This window comes from Ruditapes philippinarum, unplaced genomic scaffold (genome assembly GCF_026571515.1).
Source record: "Ruditapes philippinarum isolate M1 unplaced genomic scaffold, ASM2657151v2 ctg4105_1_1_1_1, whole genome shotgun sequence".
Taxonomy (NCBI): Eukaryota; Metazoa; Mollusca; class Bivalvia; order Venerida; family Veneridae; genus Ruditapes; species Ruditapes philippinarum.
The window spans coordinates 192551-214241 of NW_026862381.1; the positions used below are offsets into that span (position 1 = coordinate 192551).

At 30.7% G+C, this 21691-nt stretch overlaps 1 protein-coding gene across 1 annotated transcript; it reads right to left on the reverse strand.

The window, feature by feature from the left end:
- Positions 1-9211: 9211 nt before the first annotated feature.
- LOC132718930 (fasciclin-1-like) lies at positions 9212-20762 on the reverse strand. Its single transcript, XM_060702635.1, has 7 exons — positions 20593-20762; positions 17005-17176; positions 16216-16319; positions 15236-15414; positions 12528-12699; positions 10304-10427; positions 9212-9373 (listed from the first exon to the last, which is right to left on the reverse strand). Exons 1-7 carry the CDS (start codon positions 20713-20715, stop codon positions 9270-9272), a joined length of 978 nt encoding a protein of 325 aa, XP_060558618.1. The 5' UTR covers positions 20716-20762; the 3' UTR covers positions 9212-9269.
- Positions 20763-21691: the final 929 nt, after the last annotated feature.

Sequence of the window (21691 nt, forward strand, 5' to 3'; positions counted from 1 at the left end):
GTGTCGTCTGTGGACCATTTATTTGGATGTGATATGTTTGAATGTTTGACATACAATGCTGCGATTTACGTTAAAGGGCCTCCATTTAGTGCGATCATGAGGTGTAAGACGACTGATTTGTTCGATATCACACAAATCAATTTAATTTATTCACAAAGATTTTTTTTAAAGATTTTTTATTTCGTCGAACAGTTTAGATCTTTAGATCTTTTGTAAAACATTTGTCTATTTGGAAAAAAAACAATCTCCAAGAAAAAAGACTTCTAGCATTTGGAGAACAGTGACAAATGAATGACAACAAAAATGGTTTAGTATTTGTGATTAGAAGGAATTGATTTGTGTTTAAACATCTGATCAAATCGACCAAAAAAATCAGTCGAGGTCCTTAAACATTGTTAAACGTTTCCATACAAACCATATTCATTGTTTTTTAATCTTTTATGGCAAACAATCCAACAATTTGGCTGATAATCATTTGTCAATAGTGGGAATGCTAAGCTTTTAGTGTCGTGTTTTTTCAACTGTTAAAAAAACTATTTCATTATGACTGCTGATACATCAAGGAAAAACATATCACTTGAAAATATCGGCGCAAAGTATCAATGAAACAAGAAAAGCGTTTTGCGTTTTAAAGAAGATTATGCTTAATAGGCAAAGACTCATCAGAAATACTGCATTAGTCACAGTGCATTTGGCATTCCTGCATCAAATCCTTTAATTGATTATCCCGGAATTTATAAATATATAAAATTATTTTGTTACACTAGTTAACTATTCACGAACCAACCATTATGAGACAAATGTATGTTACGAAGCAAATTCAAAACATCCTGCTGCGTTTATAGTCATAGACGAGGAACATTTTCAACTTTGCTTACATAACAAATACATTGTTTTCATGAAATACATTAACTCCATTCTTGAAATCCACTTCAGTCTTTAGAAGTGGGTCGTAAAAGGTTTTTTGTTGTGTTTATAAAAGTCAATGTTTGACGTCATCTATGGCATTATTTCCTTTAAACTAACTTACATAGGGATTTCCTACTTTGTGACACATTTAGTTTGTTTCTCTAATAATGTAAAACACTGTTGTACTTTACGGATATCATCTTTGAAATTCAAATGAATGCAATTGAATATAAATCGTTGATAAAATACTAGCATGTGGTAAAACCGCATGCGGCGCCCTTTTTGTTTCTATTTCAATAATATATTGCAAATAAGATTACTCTGTTTAAATAATAATTTATTTCAATATAAATATAAAGCCAACAAAAAATCTTTTCCGATCATTTTGATGACCGAAACTTCTATTTAAAATAAATTGCATGTACATCAGTGTAATAATTATACAAACACTGAGATATCATTAATTTTGAATTTTTATTAATTGTAGGTGGAAGGTAGGACAGAGATAAGGAAGAAGGAAGGAAGGAAGGAAGGAAGGAAGGAAGGAAGGAAGGAAGGAAGGAAGAAGGAAGGAAGGAAGGAAGGAAGAAGGAAGGAAGGAAGGAAGGAGGAAGGAAGGAAGGAAGGAAGGAAGTATTTAGGAAGTAAGGATGAAAGGAACGACATAAGTTTGTATATGAATACAATGTATAGATATACATTGTCTGTCCGAGTATTAAGATTTTAACTAATACTATTATCTCCTAACATATTCATATTGTAAACAAAGACTATAATTGCTAAACTCTATTGACTGGTAAGATATAAGATTATATTTTATCATTTTGAAGTGATAATTACAATTAGGTAATGCTCCCCGTTGTATTAAGCGAGACTCTCAGAGATAAATTTCCATGCAATAAACCTTTATCGACCAATTCTTTTTATTTTGCTTACGGAATATGTTTGCTATTATTTTGCTATAGTTATGCTTTGAAGTATCCTTGAAATAGTTTCCAGACATCAGCAGTGGGTCCCTTAAGTGAATGTTTATGTTGTCACAACATAAAGTGTGAAGTCATTTATTTCATAATTGTCTCTTGACTGTAAATGTAGAAATATTTATTGGATACAGGCATGACTTATGCTTGAAAATTATGATATTAAGAGAACTATGACCATCAATCAATAGAGAAACAATTTCAAAGCTTTTCATTTCAAAGAACAAACATCTTCCCATAACACTTCAGCTGAAATAAAATTCGAAAATTTTAAGTATTAAGCTTTCTTGTGCCTATTTCTGTACTGATAAAAAATAGATTTACAACTTCTGTTGGTTATTAAGAACCAGAATAAGATATAGATAAAGTACCAAATATAAAATGTAGACATATCAAGTCTCAAATTTCTACACATCATTTAACAATGGAGACATTTAGTATTGTTTCTTTCATTTTGTTTATTTGATGTAATTTTATATACTTTTGTTTTATATACACATTTTATACATAAATGTAGCACTCGGTTTTCAACTTCGTAAGATAATAGAATCGAAATTAAGTCGGCAAAACGCATTTTTGAGGCTGTTGCCAACAGTCTGCAAAATATTATTTGACGGCTTCAGAAGTAATGGTTTATGAATAAACGATGTTGTAGAAATATTTTGAAATATATTATTTAATACCTAACAGATTCGGAATAAGCTAGATGATATATATCACTACACTCAATAAAATTGTCTATATTTGAATATTTTATATGTATAACATAGTAACGTGATAACGATTGTTTAAGTATTATGTTATGAAGAAAAACTGAAACATCATTTGCCAAAATGACGTCTCGAACGTAGATTCATTAAACTTTCTGTTACCAAAATGACATCCCTTGTTATAGTGCAAAACAACTGATTGACTTGTACTTGCTTTAATATTGCCTATATTAACCAAGACCTTAAACTACTTTCCCCAACAAGGCTATCCAACAACATGTTCACTCTTGGCCGATGGTTATTGTCCTACTGTAGGTTGTTGCTTCCACATTGGATTATATGCAAATGAACAAAGTGAATTACAGGAATATTATCATTGGTCATTTTAAAATTTAGAAATGAAATATTGGCGAATTTAAAACCAATTAGCTAACTGATAAAAAGGAGATATGGAAATAAATTTCAAAAGTTGCCGATGTTCTACAGTAAAATAAAAAGGTATTTAAGACACGAAGTTTCAAGAATAGGGATTGTTTTTATTTTGTTGCTTATTATTATTTGTTATTGTAACGAAAATGTGTTGAAAAAAAACCTTGTGAACCACTCCAACAAATAATGGTCACAGGAAGCAATTATGCTTTCCTTTCAAGACAATTTACTTTGCATAAATAAATATATCTCAATACAAGACTTTCCCCCATGATTCAACTTTTGCTGAAATAACTCAACTCAACTGAATGTGTATGCTTATACCTGCTACTTAAACGTATTAATACCAAAAGAGATCTTAAACGCTGTGTTAAGTGTCCAACACTTTCATTGCTTTAATTAAGACAATCTAATTACAATTACATCTAAAATACTAAAAGCTTTTATTACCAACTCTGATGATCGGTTATAGTTGTGTTCTTACATTAATTTAAGGAATGTACTTCTACAGTACATAATAATTATTTTATTTAAGTAATCGGTTTTGTATCATTCGACAAAAGAAATCTCCTGGCGTCGATATTTACTTTTTCAACATCACAATTGTGTGTTTTTGTTGCTTATTGTTTGTTTGATTGGATGCAAAATATTGAAAATAGTGCATTAATATATAACCATCACCATGACGTTTAAATATTACGTATATGCTTATTGACAGGAACTCTTTGTTGGTTCTTTTTTTCTTTTTTAAATATAAAAATGTTAACCAATATTCAAATATAAAAAACAGATAAATGCAAAATATTAAAGTTAGTGCTATGTTTTAATTGCAATTTTTAGGCCAGAAAACGTGTTCTCTTGTGTCGCAAAAAATTACTTTATTAATGTATGAAATAGCTCTAAGTCTTTATGAGTCACTTGCATGATTGTGTGTAAATGTGAAGTAAATAATAATAGTGAACAATAGATATCTACTTAAATAACTGCCAGATGGCTCTTACTTGGCAGCAATTCGTGTAGCCGCTTTTAATGAAGAGATCAGTGCTGATAGTGATAATTGTGATTTGCAGATTTTCATTTGGCGAGGTCAAGTGTTAAAATACAGGAGCAATGTGAGGATACATTCAAATCTATTACATAGATAATACATTTTGAGCTCACAGAGACAAATAATTAAACAGTAACTTTTTGATATGCTTTTATCTCCAAGAAAAATGCATGTTATAAATTGCTGATAGTTTATGTTTTCTAGAATAAGTAAGCAAAACATAACTTTGTTGCATATTACAGTAATGAACTGCATTAACAATGCTTGATATTATGAAGATGTGAATTTTCATTTTTTACATGCCAGATTAAGAAATTTGTCCCCATCCACCTGTAGATTTTAAGAAGCGTTTTGTACGTGACTGCTGGGGAGAACTATGTGTTGCTTGATTTAAGATGTGACACTTTTTATCGGATATCGAGTTTTAAGTGCCAGAATGGTTGTAATTGTTCTGCGGAGTACATATAATAGTTATCTTGCTCTTCATATTGTTTCTAAATATTTATCTAAAAATATGATATGTAGTACTTAATACAAATATAAGATTGTAAAATATGATCAAATTGAAGCATTTAAAATTTAAGAAATCATGAATGTATAAAAATTAAAACAGAAAAGACAGTATTTGAATTGTTTTATAATTCTATTTGATTACGTATTAATTCATGTTATTTCCTTTTATAAAGCCAAAATTACTCTAATATATTAATTTTGCCGTTTAAGATGACAATCATATTGTTATTGTACCTCTTAATAGTTGTTACACACAATGTTTATGCTATTGTATTATATACTTATCTTATTTAAATTCAGGCTACAGGTTATTAGAAGTAAGCAAGTACTAGTACTTGTGAATTCTCAATTTAATTAAACTATAATTTTTTATAATATTGTTGTGCACGAGACTTAAAATATGTGCATCATGAAAAAATAATGAAATAAATTATATATGAATAACGCTGGGAAAATTGAATGCAAAATTTTATACATATATATGATATTTATAGTTTTATAGTATCACTTCAACCCAGAGCTTCCTTTTCACCGTCTAAATCCCTTTGTCAACATTGAAACAGGAAAATGTCAGAAGTTTGAATATAGAAACATCCGCATATGTGTTCCTACGGTTAAATTGTCGAACCTTCAGTTTCTGCTATTCTATGAAAAGGGGCATATGGTGCTGAAATTAAAGTGTGTGCATGCCTTTAAAGAAAAATCAATGAGAATAACAAAATTAATTACAATTTCGAAAGGCGATAAAATGCTGTAAACATTAAGAATGATTTAATATTATTAAAATTTTATAATCATATGACAAACTAGACAGATAACCTATTCTAAGTTTTTATTAAACAGCACAATCACACCAGTTATGTACACTTTCTTATTGGTTTTATCTCGTCTAATATTATAAATGAAATGTTATTCATACTATAGTTTAATGGATAACAAATGATGAAGTAAAAGGTACCTTCTGTAGTGGGAAATATACCTGTTAATATTCCTTTATGTTAGTAGTTCTGCTGTTAAGACAATAACATATATTTTCTGTTTGACACATCGATATTGAAACCAGATAAAACATTATTTAAATTAATTGCATTTATTTGTTGTGCATGTCGAATCGAAATATATTCATAGAGGTTAAACCAGATGTAATGTTTGGTGAAAATAGTCGTTGTCCAGGAGTGAAATACAATTTGATTTTATATACAAGACAGACTAATTTCATATTGATTTAATGCTTCTAGATGAGTTTCAAAATAGAGAAAACCCTTATCCCTAAAGAATGCCTACAATGCTGCAGGTTCGGTTTTGTTAAGCCTATTGAAAGACGGTACTGGCAAGTTACTGTCGACGCCCCCTTGTACCATCTGAATTCAACATTTAAACACGAAAAATGGCAAAAATGTGATGTATTATTTATCTTGCCTTCCCTGAACAGGCTCAACTAAACCGAGTTTGCATTTTTTTTTAATTTTGTATAATCGTGTAACAACAGAGACATTTAGAATTGTTTTTTTTTATTTGATTTTAGTTGACGTAAATTTTATATACTTCACATTGGATACATAAATGTAGCACACCTATCTCAATATCACAGTGAATAAACGAAAATGAAGAAAACAGCAATGCAATATACAGTCGACATTTAGTCAGCAAATCGAATTTTTGAAATAGCGGTATTAACCATGTATTATTTTATTGCATCTGAAAATTTAATTTGGGGTTTTTTTGGAAAACCCTTTTTCTTTTTTTTTATCATGGGAAATTCCAAAGTTTTTTTTATAAATTTTTTAGCTTAAATAATCGGGCATACCCGGAAAGGGTCATGGGCCCTCTATAAGTTTTATGTCCATGGCTAAAAGGGTGTTCCTTGCCCTTGTACATGATCCTGTCTACTTTGCCAACGCTGTAGAATGTATCGTATTGATTGATAAGAACCTATACAAGATGCCCGCCATCGCATTTTACAACAACGCAACCGCAAAAAAGAAAACCTTATAGGAGAAACCTCATAGGGTATCTCATATGGACACATGGAAACGTTGACATAAGTTTATTTGTGAAGTGATTTGTTTTGTATGATAATCATCGTTCATTCAGTAATAATTCTTTTCTTGTAAATAAATTTGTATTATCTTCTGTGCTGAGTTGTTGGTTTGTTTGAGATAACAGGTGTGTGTCGCAGGGTCATATTGATGTGTTAATGTTCTATGTTGTTTGTTAATGTATGTCCCGTATTGTACACCGTAGATTATGTCATTTACATGTCCATGTCATGTATGTCGTATTTGATGCTGTATAAATCTTGTGAAGTCCTATTTCCTGAGAGCGTATTTCTGTATTTTTATAGGTTAATATGAATGTCTGTATTGATCCCATACTTGTTATTCTACATTTTGTCATTCATGATTTTGTGTCATTTGTCATTATTTTGTATTTGCACTCCTACTGAAGATTTTCATGGCGCGAGCCAAACTTCATATTCATGGATAATAAATATTTTCTGAGAGCCTATTTCTGCATTTTTATAGCAACCCTCAAGCCCAGAACCTCTTAGCAGCACCTTTCCCATATCGTTAGAGTGGACTGCGACATGTGTTTAACACTGTGTTTAGTCTAAGTCCTTATTGTGTCAAACATAAAAGCATGATGCAAATGTAAAGAAGGAAAAAATCATTCGTCAACCTGTCGTGATCTCCGTCCCGAACGCAGACCCATTACACTTTTCGGTATTTGTGTCACTTATCGTTTACTTTCTTTTCGAGACCTTAATCGTTCCTTCTTTCTAAGGACTACTGCCAGCCATTAGTCTGTGTGGGCCCACTACGTAATGTGTCTTTGAAAGGGACTTGCATTTACGGAGGAAGTAATGCCTCCATTCGACGTATGGACTAGCTGCACTATTTGGCTTGCTGTGCTTTTGGATTTGCTGCGCTATTGTACTTGCTTTGGTACTGGGCTTGCTACACTATTTAACTTGTTGTGGTTTTGAACGTGCTGTACTACTGAATGCAGCTCCATAAGACGTGCTGTGCTACTGCACTTGCTGTCCTTCTTAGACTTGCAGTACCATTGGACTTGATGTTTTATGGTACTTGCACCGCTACTGGAATTGTACTTTTTGGCTTGCTGCTCTGCTGAACTCGCTGCATCTGAGACTAACTTAAACTCTTCTACGATTCACTTTCTTACTAGAAAGCAGATCTCTTTAAGAAAAGGTTATTTTGATCTTTAAAAATCGAAAATAAATTTAGTCAGATTTGTTTTGTTTAAAAGTCAATAATTATAAAATAAAATACAGATGTGTTAAAAAGTAATCTTGACACTTTCCAAAGATATTTTCGCTCACGAATGGTGGTTACAAATGGTATTGTTAGCACATTGTTCAACTGTACGCTGTTTATTTCCACATTGGCTTCATAAGAAATGTATATGAGCAAAGTGAATAAAAAAATGATTTTCATTGGTCATTTTTTGAAATTTAATTTTTGGCGAAATTTTTAAAAAATTAATTTTGTTTAAATGATAAATTGGAAATGTTAAAAAAGAAAATTTCAAAAAAAATGTAGAAATTAAATTAAAATGATATTTAAAAAGAGATTTAAAAAACGAAAATTCCCAATTAAGGGGTTTTTTCATTTTGATGGGCTCGTTTGTAAATTTTAAAAGGGAAAAATAGCATGCACAGGTACCCTTTTAAATTAAAGGGCCCTTATTTTGTTTTCTTTCCAAAAAACCCAAAAGGTTTTAGATCTGCAAATTTTACTTTGCGCGGGTCATTTTCTACTAAACGAATTTAAAAACTGGTTAAAATTATTATACGAGAATCTTTATTTTACCAATTAAGAGTTCTAGTCTTTGAAGCGTATGGTTATTGAATATATCTTTACATAATATTACATTTAAGTCTAGAATTCATTGTATTACTAAATAAAATGTGCTGCAAAAAACCTTGTGAAACACACCAACAAATAACGATAAAAGATAGCAAATACAATCCCCTTACACGCGATTTTGCTTTGCACAAAATATTTTAAAACGAGTTTTTCTTTCATACCACATTTACTGGAATAACTCTGCTTTCAAATCGCTGAATATTTTAAGATTCACATACGTATTACCACTATAAAGATGTTGTTCGTTTACTCATTACACAACACTTTGCTGGTGTCCAGTATTTTCATTGCTTTTACTTGACAATCTAATTGCTATAACATACCCATTGTGTTTGTTTAAAACCTCACGTTTAAACACTAAAATATGTTAATTTGAATCAAACACTTGGCTGGTGTCGAGTACTTTCAATGCCTTGACTTAGATAATCTAATTTCAATTACAACCAAAATACCAAAAACTGTTATTACAAATCCTGATGATCGACTATTGTTTTCTTCTTACATTAAGGAATGTACTTTTAATGTACCTACCAATTCTCCCTTTTGTTTAATTTCGACAAAAGAAATCTCTTTGCATCGATATATACTTTTATTCAGCACCGTATTATTATGTATTTGTATTGCTTTTTTTAGTGTGAAAATTTATATCAATTTCTTTGACGTTAAAAGATGATGAAGACGCTTATTCAATAAAAATCTTTGTTCTTTATTTTTCTAACCACTTAAAATACTTTGAAGATAAATGTTTGCCATTCTATTCGTCCTGGGAAATGTGTTCTCTTCCGGAGTTTTAGACGAGTCCGAACATTCTGTCAATGATATGTATAACTCCATTACGTACTGTGATGTTTCCTTGCTCAATCATAGCTGTCACACCTCCACATTTAACAAGAACTGAAACATCAAAATACATCTTACATTTTTCAGGAATACTCAGATAATTGTAATCATCGGTCTTTAACTGGGCCTGGCTTATTAAAACAGGCTTTATTATTTTCAGAAATATTTTTAACACCATTGTTCTTTATTGGATTTCATATATCAGAATTTAATTTTACATATTCACAAATAATGATTCTTACAAGCGTTTTAAAATTCATTACATTAAGATGTAAGTTTGTTAATTCTCGTATAAAATGTATCTTATATTATTTTTTCTCACCATTGTTTACAGTTTATAACTATACATGAAATAAAATTGTAAGCGGCTATTTGAAACGTCTTCAACACTTCAGCCCCATATGACGAGAACAATAAGAAATTGAAAAAATATGCATATGCAAGTAAAAAAGTTCGCCACTCACAGTTTTGGTTTCGAACTGCCCATCACAAACTAAATACAAATGATCTACTGAGCCAAACAGGTGCTCCAGCAACACTTAATACTTGTCTGACATATAACCTGTCATTTCGTCACATTAGCATAATGAGGGGTTTAACTACTATTAAATTGTATAACGACTTAACCCGTTAATGCACTAAGGTTTGTTTGTTTGGCTTGGTTTTATGTCACTTCAACACAGTATGGTTACATGGCGACGTTCCAGCTTTACTATTTAAGGAAGATCTTAGAACGTGAAACGACTTTGCTTCCGTCGAAGGGCAAGAATGGGCACCTAAGTTGAACCACTGACGTTCTGTAAGCTAAGTGGATAAATGCACTAAGGTGACGATATTTTTGGATTAATAAATACTACAAACATAGCCTATGACTATTAACTCTATATAACAAAAATCACCGGTTGGATAGTATCGCCTAGTCTAAAATGTCAGTTCTATACATGGAGCACCTAGACAAATTTTAAATATGGGATAAAGACTCACCAGTCCCAGCATCTTGCCTCATAAACATTACACGAGATCCCGTTAAAGCAGTCTCATAACTCTCTTGATGTTCCACGTACGATGTATAAACCACACGGTTTTTTATGTAATGCATTTTGAAATACTGAAAACGGAAATTTAAACATTTGAATGTGTGATCTATCAATTAGCAGCTTCTATATCTAACAGCACAATAATTATTGTAAGAAATCTATGAGGAAATCACATTTTTTATGAAAACAAATATTTATAATGTTCATAGAATATTCAAGTTAAGACTGACAATTATTGCCAAATGAAAAGTATGCTTTTACTCATGAAATGGTCATATTTACGTAAATACTAGCATTTTGCTCATTATATCAAAAAACTAATATCTTAAAGAAAAGCAGTTGAACTTTGCATATTTGATTTTTGAGTAATAAAACTATGATATGTGATCTAATTTTGAGGAAGAAATATTATATATAAACACTTTGCTAGCTATTGCATATTTAAAATGAATTTGTCCATCTATCAATCTGAAAATAACTTATTATCTTGATGATACATGTGTTTAGAATTTTTAAGCATCTGTTTTTTATTATTACATTTATAAAATCCTCCCTCACCCCAACCAATTACTTGATGAAGCAGATCTTTTTATATTACCTGCACACACCCCAAATTAAAACCAAAAAAACATTTCTTTGGAAGAATTTAGAACTCTGCACCACTATAATCAAGTTTGAAAGAAAGATTCTGTAGATATAAATAATTTAAATATTTTTAAAGGTCTTCCTTTATTTTATGAAGTTATTAAAGACAATGAATCATTGGCACAACCTGACTTACACTGGATAAAAAATGAAATGGACCAATAACAATTACTATGTAAATATAACATGACAAGATATTTAACCCTTTTTCTAATTTTAACCCTTTATCACAAAAAATATTACGCTATCTTTTAACAAATAGTAAAATATCTCAGTTGCATAGGTATATGAGCATTTAGTTAGGTGAGAAATTACGTGAAGTTTAATAATTAAAATATTTTCAATTTATGTAGTATGTTACATAATGTAAGAAAGGCTAAGTAATAAGTTTGAGTAAAAGCGCAAACATTTTGTGTACACAGAATGGTAATTAAAGATATGTTAAGTTAGTGAGTGTCACACTTATATAATTATGATGTTAAAGTCATGGGGGTAAACTTTAAACAATCGCTTAATTCGAGGGGGTAAACTGGGACAACATTGGCTGACCAAAGTGCAGTAAATCCTATAAAGACTTCAACGCAAGTTAATCCGTTATTGTACTACGGTGAAAACATATTGGTCTTATAAGATCAAGGTGTAAAATTTGTGATCTTTATCGTTAAACTATTGATTTGATTTTAAGCTTCAAAGAAAAAGGCTCTCAAAAGTTACATTGTAAACATTGTAAATATTTTTATAATAGAATGAATACCCTACAAATAAACTGCCGCATTTAATTTATATATATATATATATATATATATATATATATATATATATATATATATATATATATATATATATATATATATATATATATATATATATATATTATTTTATTTCATGTTTCCATACAATTCTATAACCTTAATTGTAGACAGTAGTACCCACGTTCTAGCTCATATTTTAATTATCTAGCTATTTATAAATATATAACTATATAATAAATTACATGAACATATTGACCAGGATGCAATATAATACATGGAACTTAACACATGTATACAAATAATGTCATACACAAATACCATATACAATAACTTATAATTTTTTTTTCTTAATCTGTCAAAACATCGCATTTTTAGAGTGTTTACAGTCCAAACATGACCTGCATATTCAGTTATCAGAAAAATATAGATAAAGTCGTTAGCCAAAAAAAATGTCTTAAACTTCACATCGAGTCAACGACGTGGTTTTTATCTTACATTTTATAAACAGAGAATTTTGGTTAAGAGAATTTCGCTTTAAAAGATATCTTTAGGGAAAGAAAATAAGACAGAATATTCATGTTGTCAATGTAAATTTAAGAAAAAATAAACACAAAAATAAACTTTGTGAATACAAGAATACAAAAAAACAAACAAAGCAAAGCTTGTTATAATTGGTGTGCATTATAAACCTGATTGAACATTTTTCACAAAGGTCAGCGGGTAACATGAAAATGAAAGTTACTTTCAAATCTAGCCTAACGGTCTGACACTCACCTTGGCCAACTCCTGCCCTTGAAGGCCTTGAATCTTCGAGCTCGGAATTTTTCTCAGGGCGTTCTCGCTTGGGAGGAAGAAGGTTATTTTATCGGTCCTTGCTATGGGCGTAATAACGTCGAGGTAAACCCGGCTATCTTGATATAGTCTGGCAGCAAAATCTCTCCAGATTCTATAAATAGAAATGACAATGCCACATTTGATTTGATTAAATACAAAGGAATGGCACAGAGTGATCTCCCTCTTCTCTTTGTACCTGTGATTTGCAAACAAATCTACAAATTTCCCTTTTAGTTAAATGTTGCCTTTTTCTATATCCTGCTGTGGAAGTTATTTGTTTAAATCTAACCATCGGTGCAAAATTATAAATTTTATTTTGATGTGTACCACATTATAATAATGAAATTTATTTCCGATTGAAATACTTTGTTTGAAACTTGTATTGACATTTAATCATAGATTATCAAAACTGAAACTCACAAAAATGAAAGGGAAGTCATAAACTGGCCACAAGATAAGTGAAATCAATTTTATAGTTTGGGTTTTTGGCGCGCCAAACCTCACACTTAGTCCCAATTTGTTCCTAAATAACACAAAAGTGTAAATAAAATTTATCCCCGCCATGTAAAATTCTAAGAATGGTAATGGTTACATTAGACAAAATAAATAAAACAGATAAATGAGTGTGTAAATATGTATAAAAAGGTAAAGCGTAATGACCACAACTAAAGTACTCGAAGGCAGGGCCTGACGAAGCAAGACAGAAGATGAACATTAAGACAATTCTGTACCAAGGGCTTTCGAAACTGTTCATCATAGAGTCTTCGAATAAGTCCGTCAGAAGAAAGGGTAGCATCTTACTGTAAAAGGGTTGAACACTAAGCATACGGTATGCCTTAAAAAAATTGGTTCATAACCTCTTTAAATAAACCGTTTGATGATGCAGAAAAAAATACTATGAACCATGATCCTAGGAAGTTTGTAAACCACATTTCCATAGAAATCAGGTTTGTTAATACCTAGTCTTAAAAGTGTTTTTGAATTACAATTAACTCTTAAAACTAAATCTACAAAAAAAACTGAACTACGATCGTAAAACTTAGTGATAAATGCACACAATTTATGATAGCGATAGTCTTGTTTATAAAGCTTGTTAGTAATAAATAAATTGCGTTCATTAAAATCATCAACAAGACTGCACGCTCTAGCGAATCTTTTGTTTGTTTGTTTGTTTGTTTGTTTGTTTCATTTTACGCCTTTTCCCAACAGTATTTCAGTCATATAGGCGGGTAGTTTCCTTACCATAGTTCCTGGAGAGTTACACCAGTACTAGACTACCTTCCTCCGTGCTAAACTACCAAAGCATCTCCCGGGGATCGAACCCATGCCAGAGAGGTAACTGGATTAGAAGTCATCGACTCTAACCCCTCGACCACGGAGGCAGTTCTCTAGCAAATCTAATTAATTGAGAAATATATACCTACCCCATATGATGTAGCATGTGGCTAATTGACAATATTAAAATCAAAATCATTTCTTTTATCGTAAAATTTAGTTACTATAGTATTGTTAATGATAGAAATGTTTAAACCCAAAGAAGGATGCAATAACGTCTGAAGAGCTAGTCTTATGCAATTCAAGTTCGCTGGGAGATATTTTAGTAACCATTTGATCAAAAAGGATTTATTTATGCAAAAGATAACATCTAGGTAGCGGGAAGTGTTATTAAATACATGTATAATTTCCTGATGTTAAGTGAAATACTTAACATTAAATCCCTCTCTCTCTAATAGCAGTAAAGAAAAAAATCAGCTATCGGGGTGCACAATTAGCTCCCATTGGAATGCCCATTACCTGTTTGTTAAGTGTATTACCAAACCTGACATAAATGTTATCAAATAAAAACGAAAGTGCTCTACAAACATCGTCGCAGGTCCACATTGTATATTGTTTGGTAAAAAGCCTTCTTTGAATTACATTTTGTACAAGCAAGAAACGTAACCTTTTCTCTTGCCAATGTTTTTTTTTAATTAAATGTAATAATTTATCATTTAAAAGTTTATGTGGCAATGTTGTTTATAGGGTAGAGACATCGTAAGAACTTACAGATGAAGCTTGATCATTCTTAACTTTAAACTTATCTAAAATTTCAGTTGAATTTTTAGCAGACCAAAAAAGATGTTTGCCCGTATTTTCATAAAATCCATTTCATTTGACCTTTGCTACAAGGACCCATTTTTTGCCCTTTGCTTTAAGGACCAATTTCATTTGCCCTTGCTTTAATGAACCATTTCTTTGGCCTTTGCTATAAGGACTCATTTCTTTCGTACAAGCAAAAGCATTGTGGAAAATAACCTTATGCTTGTAAACAGGCAGAAGATGTATTCCCTATTAAGTTTTATATAATGTGTGTGAGACGTTTTACGTTTTTAGGCTTTTGGAGTACAGTGGAGTTCCTTTCGGTAATCAGGCCTTATTTTATAACTTTGAGACATATACAGTGTAAAATAGGGATGTAAAAGAATCACCTAGTGCATAGTGATATGACATTTATAATTCTACACGCATTGTGTTTACAAAAGAATATAAACTTTAAATGCACGGACTGAATTTTGGAAAAGGCCGTAGTCAGAAATTTTGTAATGTACTTTCTTAAATGGCCTTTAAATATGAGTGTAAAATTACAAATTCTACATAAAAAAACTTACGTGGTTGGAATTGTGGGGTCGTCCGGTTCCATCAACCATTGATACACATTAGAATCGCTGATTGGACTTAAGGGCCGGTCTAACATGTGGATTATTCCGTTACTAGCTTGCAACTGTTCCCCGATAATCATTGCTCCGTTAACATAGCTGGCGCTGCTCCACGTAGTACTACCAGGATTCTGAGAACAGATATAATAACAACAAACAATGTTCGCTATATATAGGATATTGTATTAGAGTAAGTTCAATACTGGATGAATTGAACAATTTGAATTAGAATATATTATGCTAGCCTGTGGCGAGCGTAATATTATTTTAATCAATGAGTTCAATAAATTCAGTAATGAACTTACACGAATTTAATGTTATATTTATCACATACCCAAAATAAAGATCGTTTGAACTGAAAAAGAACCATTTGCCATTGATGCACCTATAGTATAACACTAGTTTTTAGCGCAACCGTCTGTCTGTGGACCCTAAAATCTGTAAAAGCATCATCCCTCCAGATCAATGCTAATTTTCATGAACTCTTACATGTGAATTTAAAAGTAAAATATTGTGAAGTGAACAAAGAAAATATTTTACAAAATGCAAACACCATTTAAAAACACATGGAAGTAAATTACCAAAAACGGTCAAATATGCAAAAACAGCTATAGCTGTGTAAGTAAGGCAGTACAAATATTGTGATTAAAACTGCAAAATCCGTCATGAATTGCACATGATAATTATGTGAATTATTTCTTGAATCTTGAATCGTATAACTTTACTTATTTCTTAGTACATTTTCCTCAATTTTGATTTTCTTGCACTCGTTTTGCTCACCTGGAGGCATGTAGCTTTAAGACATAATAATGGTCACAATAATGATTATTTCGTAGCACTATAGAATAATGATGACAAAAGGTGTCAAAGTACAGTGTCATCAATTTTCTGACCAAATGATTACGATAATAAAACTCTGTACAAAACCTTACCCCATTAATTCGGTTTCTTTTATTTATAAACAATTCCTTGCCGTTTATAGACTGCTGGGTGGAGGAATCTCGTAACTGATCAACACTAATACGACGGTTGTCCACTGAAAACGGACAATAACTCATGATTATTTACAAAAATCAAATGACCAATAAATAGATGCATGCTTCTACAATAATTGTAAACATTTTTTGAAGGACTTGCTCGGTTTTTGGAACTACTATGATGTTATTGGCATATGGCTAATTTCCAACAATTTAAATAAAAGTTATTTTTACAGATGAGACTTGAATAATTGCAGGTCACAAGTATAAGAGTGTTGTATAATCTATTCACATGTTATTCACTGTTTATTCTAAAAAGAAATGTCTGACTGAATGTTTGATTTAGAAATATGCCATAAAGCACCTATATGTTTTTCTTTTTATTTCTTCAAAGCTTTTTATTTATTTTTTTTTTTCATTAGAGGTTTTTCAAAAAGAATGTCACTGCGCAAATACCTGAAACATCTTTTATTTGTTGTTACTTTTTGGCAATTCGTACATTTTAAGTGATTAATGAGTTAATTATTGGAAGTCAAAATACGACCCCAGGTTTTTGACAAGGAAGAAATCCATTCATTTAAACTTTAAATCTTAAACACTTTTAACGTTATTTAGAAATCTTGTTTAACACCAAACGTATTTACAATGATTTTTGGATTTAGGGAAACAACCTCCCTTTGGAAAATGTTTAGCCCCAAGTGGCGTTTAATAGGAATTTTACGAATGTTATATAATCAAACTTACATGTGAATGTCTGTACGTATTCTCTTTTTTCATTCAGAGTGAGGCTCATGAGTCGCGTGCGCTCGGATGACGGCATCGTATAGGTATATGCTGTGTCATTGAAGGCGAATACCGTCAACACACCGGAACCACTGTACAACCCCGGGAATGTCTCTCTACACCAGGATGCGAACTGAAAATTACATAATTCTATAGTTGTTTTATATTTTCTATGAGCGCTAGTGGGCAAAACTAACAGATGTGGGTCTTACTGTAGCTTATTATATAAATACATTTTTTGGCTCAAACTCATATTTCAGATAATAGAGTAGTGGGCAATACAAAGAGATGTGGGTCTTAGCTTATAATAAAAAATACATTTTTCGGCTCTAACTCATATTGCAGATAATTGACTGGTCAGAACTGTTCTATACTGTTGGAAGGTTTTCCCTAAAATATTGAATGGACTGATCCAGTAACACAACATGACTAATCACTTAATATATTTAAAATTCAGGGGGTAACGATACTTAAAATTACAATTTTTCATTTTGCTGACAACACAGTATGCAAAAAGTATTCTAAATGATCTTCAATTCATTGATCATTTGAAGGAGACGGTCAAAATGAATCAATATTAGATGTATAATTATTCACATACATTTAAATCAACTTCATATATGAGGTTTATCAAGTGTTAAGAATATGCATATTATTACTAATGTCATATGACTGTGAAGACTGGATAACATAAAGTAAACACAAGAGAGAAAAAAACTGTTTCCCAGACCCCCCCACACACACACACACACACAAACCAAAGATGAGAAGTTGTCAAATTAATTTCCTTTTTCAATATTCAGGCACCGATACGTGGCGCATTTTAAAATAATCTAAATTAAAAGGGGGTAGTAGCTTTTTTTTCCAAAATTGGTGGCAATTTAAAAATTTTGCTGATTTTCAATAGTTTCTGTGTGATTTTCGTTTAGAGGAAAACGTTAGTTGGTATCCAAACCAGGGGTTCCATAAACCGTGCCAAACCAAAGCAGAGTCATCATGAGCCTCCCCACCCCCTGAATCTGAGTATGTTTTAATTTGATTTCATGCTTATATATACATATATATTGTAATAAGGACAATATTTTAAATAAGCCTATAAAATAGTCTCAGTGGCCATTTAAAAAGATGTTTACTATAAAGGTATAATTACCATAAAACAATTATTTAGTTTGACCTTATGATAATTTCTATGATTCTATAGTAAAGTACGCTGGAATCTTGAAATTGGTCAATTTCTAGTATTGATAAACTCAACTTTTGTTTTACTTTACTCATTTAATTTGTTATATCATATTATAAGCAATGTTTCAATGAATAAAGGACTATACTTTAAATTTCTGTCCAATTCATAACTTATCTACAAATGTATTTTATGTGAGAGTGTAAATTTAACCGACACAATGTTTATATGTAAAATAAACTATTATTATCTTTTAAATTTTATCTATATTTTACCTTGAAATGAATGAGTTACAGTAAAAAAACAATAAAAATGTAATCAATACGTATATCATGTTAGACTCATTCAACCATATTGCCTAACACTTACAGTAATTATATAACTTTAAATATAAAATAAATACAAATACTAGGCCAGTGACTGTTTAACTTGTAAAACATAGACCTAGAAAAGGCCTCTTCCCAATAGATATTTTCTTTAAAATCATACTGTTTTCCAAAAAGAATCTTAACTTATACCACTTTTTTACTTTTCAAATTTAAGTTTCCTCTACTAATTTTAGCCTTATTTTTTCCAATTATCAAGAGGCTAAGGGTTCTTTCCAATTAAGTGAGAAAAGAACGTAAAACGCCTGGTTTGCTGAATATCCCCAAATATAACAAATTAGAAAAAAAGTGTTAAATTTTTTTAGCTTACAGTTTTTTTTTTATTTCATGATGTTTATATATATAGTCTCCTCTTTACATATTAATATATATGAAACATAAAATACAAAAATAAAATACATGAAAAGCTATTCGAAACAGAATTACCGGATACTGATACAACTGTTCATTTATAATCAATTGTAATAGATAGATAACAATAAACTAATTATATAAGATAACTTTGATTTATTTAAATTTCCTCCTTGGGCAGTGACCTCATTTAATCCAATATATTGGCATTTTGAAGTGAGTTCAACTTATCAACAGTTTTATAAACCATATAGACCCTGCATATGTTATAATATATGACACAATATATGACAATTTTTATATCTTTTTAAATGTATTGTATGTTTGCTTTTATTTTATTGAGTTTATTGAATCAAATAGCTGTTGAATTTGTTCCTATAGATTATTAACTAGACTTAAAAGCAATGTCAGTGTAAAGTTTCTTGCTCAAGGAAACAAGAAAGTCCCGGATAGCAACACGGTTTTTAAAGCTAAACTTGCAATGCCGAAACAATTTTTTAATCCCGCATTAATCTGTGCAACAACAATGAGTCAGGTGCATATTAACAGCCCAGCATGTAGGCAATATTTATGTATGTTAACATACAAAATTCATTATAACTGTTCTTATTGCCAAAAAGCAAGAGTTCAAAAAAGTTTTTCTGGTAACTGGTCAATGAGTAACTATTTGGATACAATAAAAGTACATATATATAATACAGACTTTCTTTCTTATAGTATGGTAAAGTAATATTCTGTATGTTTCACTTGATGAAAGGGAATTGGTCTTACATAATTAATGGAAGGTCTGTAATAAACTTATCCGATATTACATCAATTTATATAGTGGATAATAAATTCTATAACAAAGAACAAAACACTATAATTCACCCTATAAATTCCAATACTTAATCACTAAGAATTCGATCATATTTCTTTTTCAAGCAACATGCCGATATTTTATACAAGTCTTTTTAAACTCATAAAGATCAAAAGTATTAATTTATATTGTTGTTATCACTATTTGAAATACTTATGGAAAAAATGCCCCACTGTAGACTGATTCCCCTTTAAATTACACACTGGAGCAAATTTTATTCTGTTTAGTGAAAAAAATGTAAAGCAAATAACATCAAAATAAATATTGCCATTTTACACCAAGAGCAATAAGTCTTGTAATTTAATTCAATACATATTTATATATCTACACCATAGCTTACTTTGGATTATAAAAGTCAACAAAAATATTACATAGATAAAAAATAATATTTAACGTTCAAGTACATTGATCTCGGGAAAATTGATGACTAGAACACAAATGAATGACTCAAATATGTATTTGGTTGTCAGGTATTAGTCAAAAATGATAACTAATATGAAAGATTGTCAAAAAATATACACTATTACTGCATCTAATCAATGTCAAAGCAATTGGCATGATCTGCATATTAAAACAAAGTAAACGCAACATTGAAACAAAATTGCGACTGTTCTTTTTGTCTTGAAAAACACAAAATTATAATTAAGTAATGATAAATAAAATTAGCTACGCTTCGTAAAAACATTTGTCACTGTCTTCCAATTTCAAATGTTTTTGAAAACTGCGTCAGGTAATTATTTGCAAATCATTGGATAAAACTATTAAATTCTTACCGTTTTAAGTCCATTTGTATTTGTCATAACATCAAGGATTGTTACGCGACTAACTTGAGCAGAACACACACCAAAAACAGCTATTAAAACTAACATTCTGCGTAAATACTTTGTATCTGCCATGATTGTATTTTTAGTATGATCGTTACCTGTATCAAACTTGACCTACTTTCGACGCTGGTTAACTGACTTATCAGCGCACATATTTGGGCTAGGTAACAGCGTAAGATAGTTAATTGGTGAATCATTGTGCCAAAAATATACCAGCATTTCTCTCTTTCAATTTCAGAGTTGCTATACAATGTAGCTACTGTATGTTTTAAAAATCCTGACATTAATATATGCAATTAAAGGTACACAGACCTTATTAAAGCGGTCCAATGAGGTCCATAAATTGCATTATGTATTATATTTAAATTCTTACCAAATATATAAATTGTGATAAAGAATAATAATAATATAAATATATAAACATGATACATTGTTCTTACATAGATGGACCTTTACACCAGAAAAAAATATACGGTATATATAATTGTATGAAGAAAGTATATAAAATATTTTAAACATCGGGTTTTTGTGCGATTCTTAATACGAGCATGGAGCTTTATCTGTAATAAAAGTTACGAGCTGAAACATTTTTAATTTTGAGGACATTTTGCACACTTGAAATGACTATTCTGTAAAACGGGTTCAGTGGATAAAATTAACAACACATACGTATTATCAATTTGTCCAGCAGGTATATACATTGTATATTCACGAAAAAAAAGTATATACCTTGACTAGCTTTGGCTTCCAAAATGTTTCAGCCGCGTTTTTACATTTTTCGTTCGTCTCATGCGGCATTAAAAATCCCTATCTCCCATCAAAAACACCCCCCCCCCCACACACACACACACACACACAAACAAAAAACAACAACAACAAACAAGTCATCGTTTGCACGTGTGATTTTTATGCAAACACTTACACATGCATTTCGTCCAATGAATCAGGAACGTACAGTGTATTTATTGAATATAAAGCGTTTTGGATCACAAACGGTTTGGCAAATTGTACAAACGTTTGCAACGGAATCAGACAAATGGTGTTTTAT

Coding starts and splice junctions, on each gene's coding strand:
- LOC132718930 (XM_060702635.1), bottom strand. CDS start 20,715: ATGGCAGATACAAAGTATTTACGCAGAATGTTAGTTTTAATAGCTGTT. Junction 16,320..17,004: donor ATACGTACAGACATTCACAT/GTAAGTTTGATT, acceptor GTCCGTTTTCAG/TGGACAACCGTCGTATTAGT. Junction 15,415..16,215: donor AAAGAAACCGAATTAATGGG/GTAAGGTTTTGT, acceptor ATCTGTTCTCAG/AATCCTGGTAGTACTACGTG.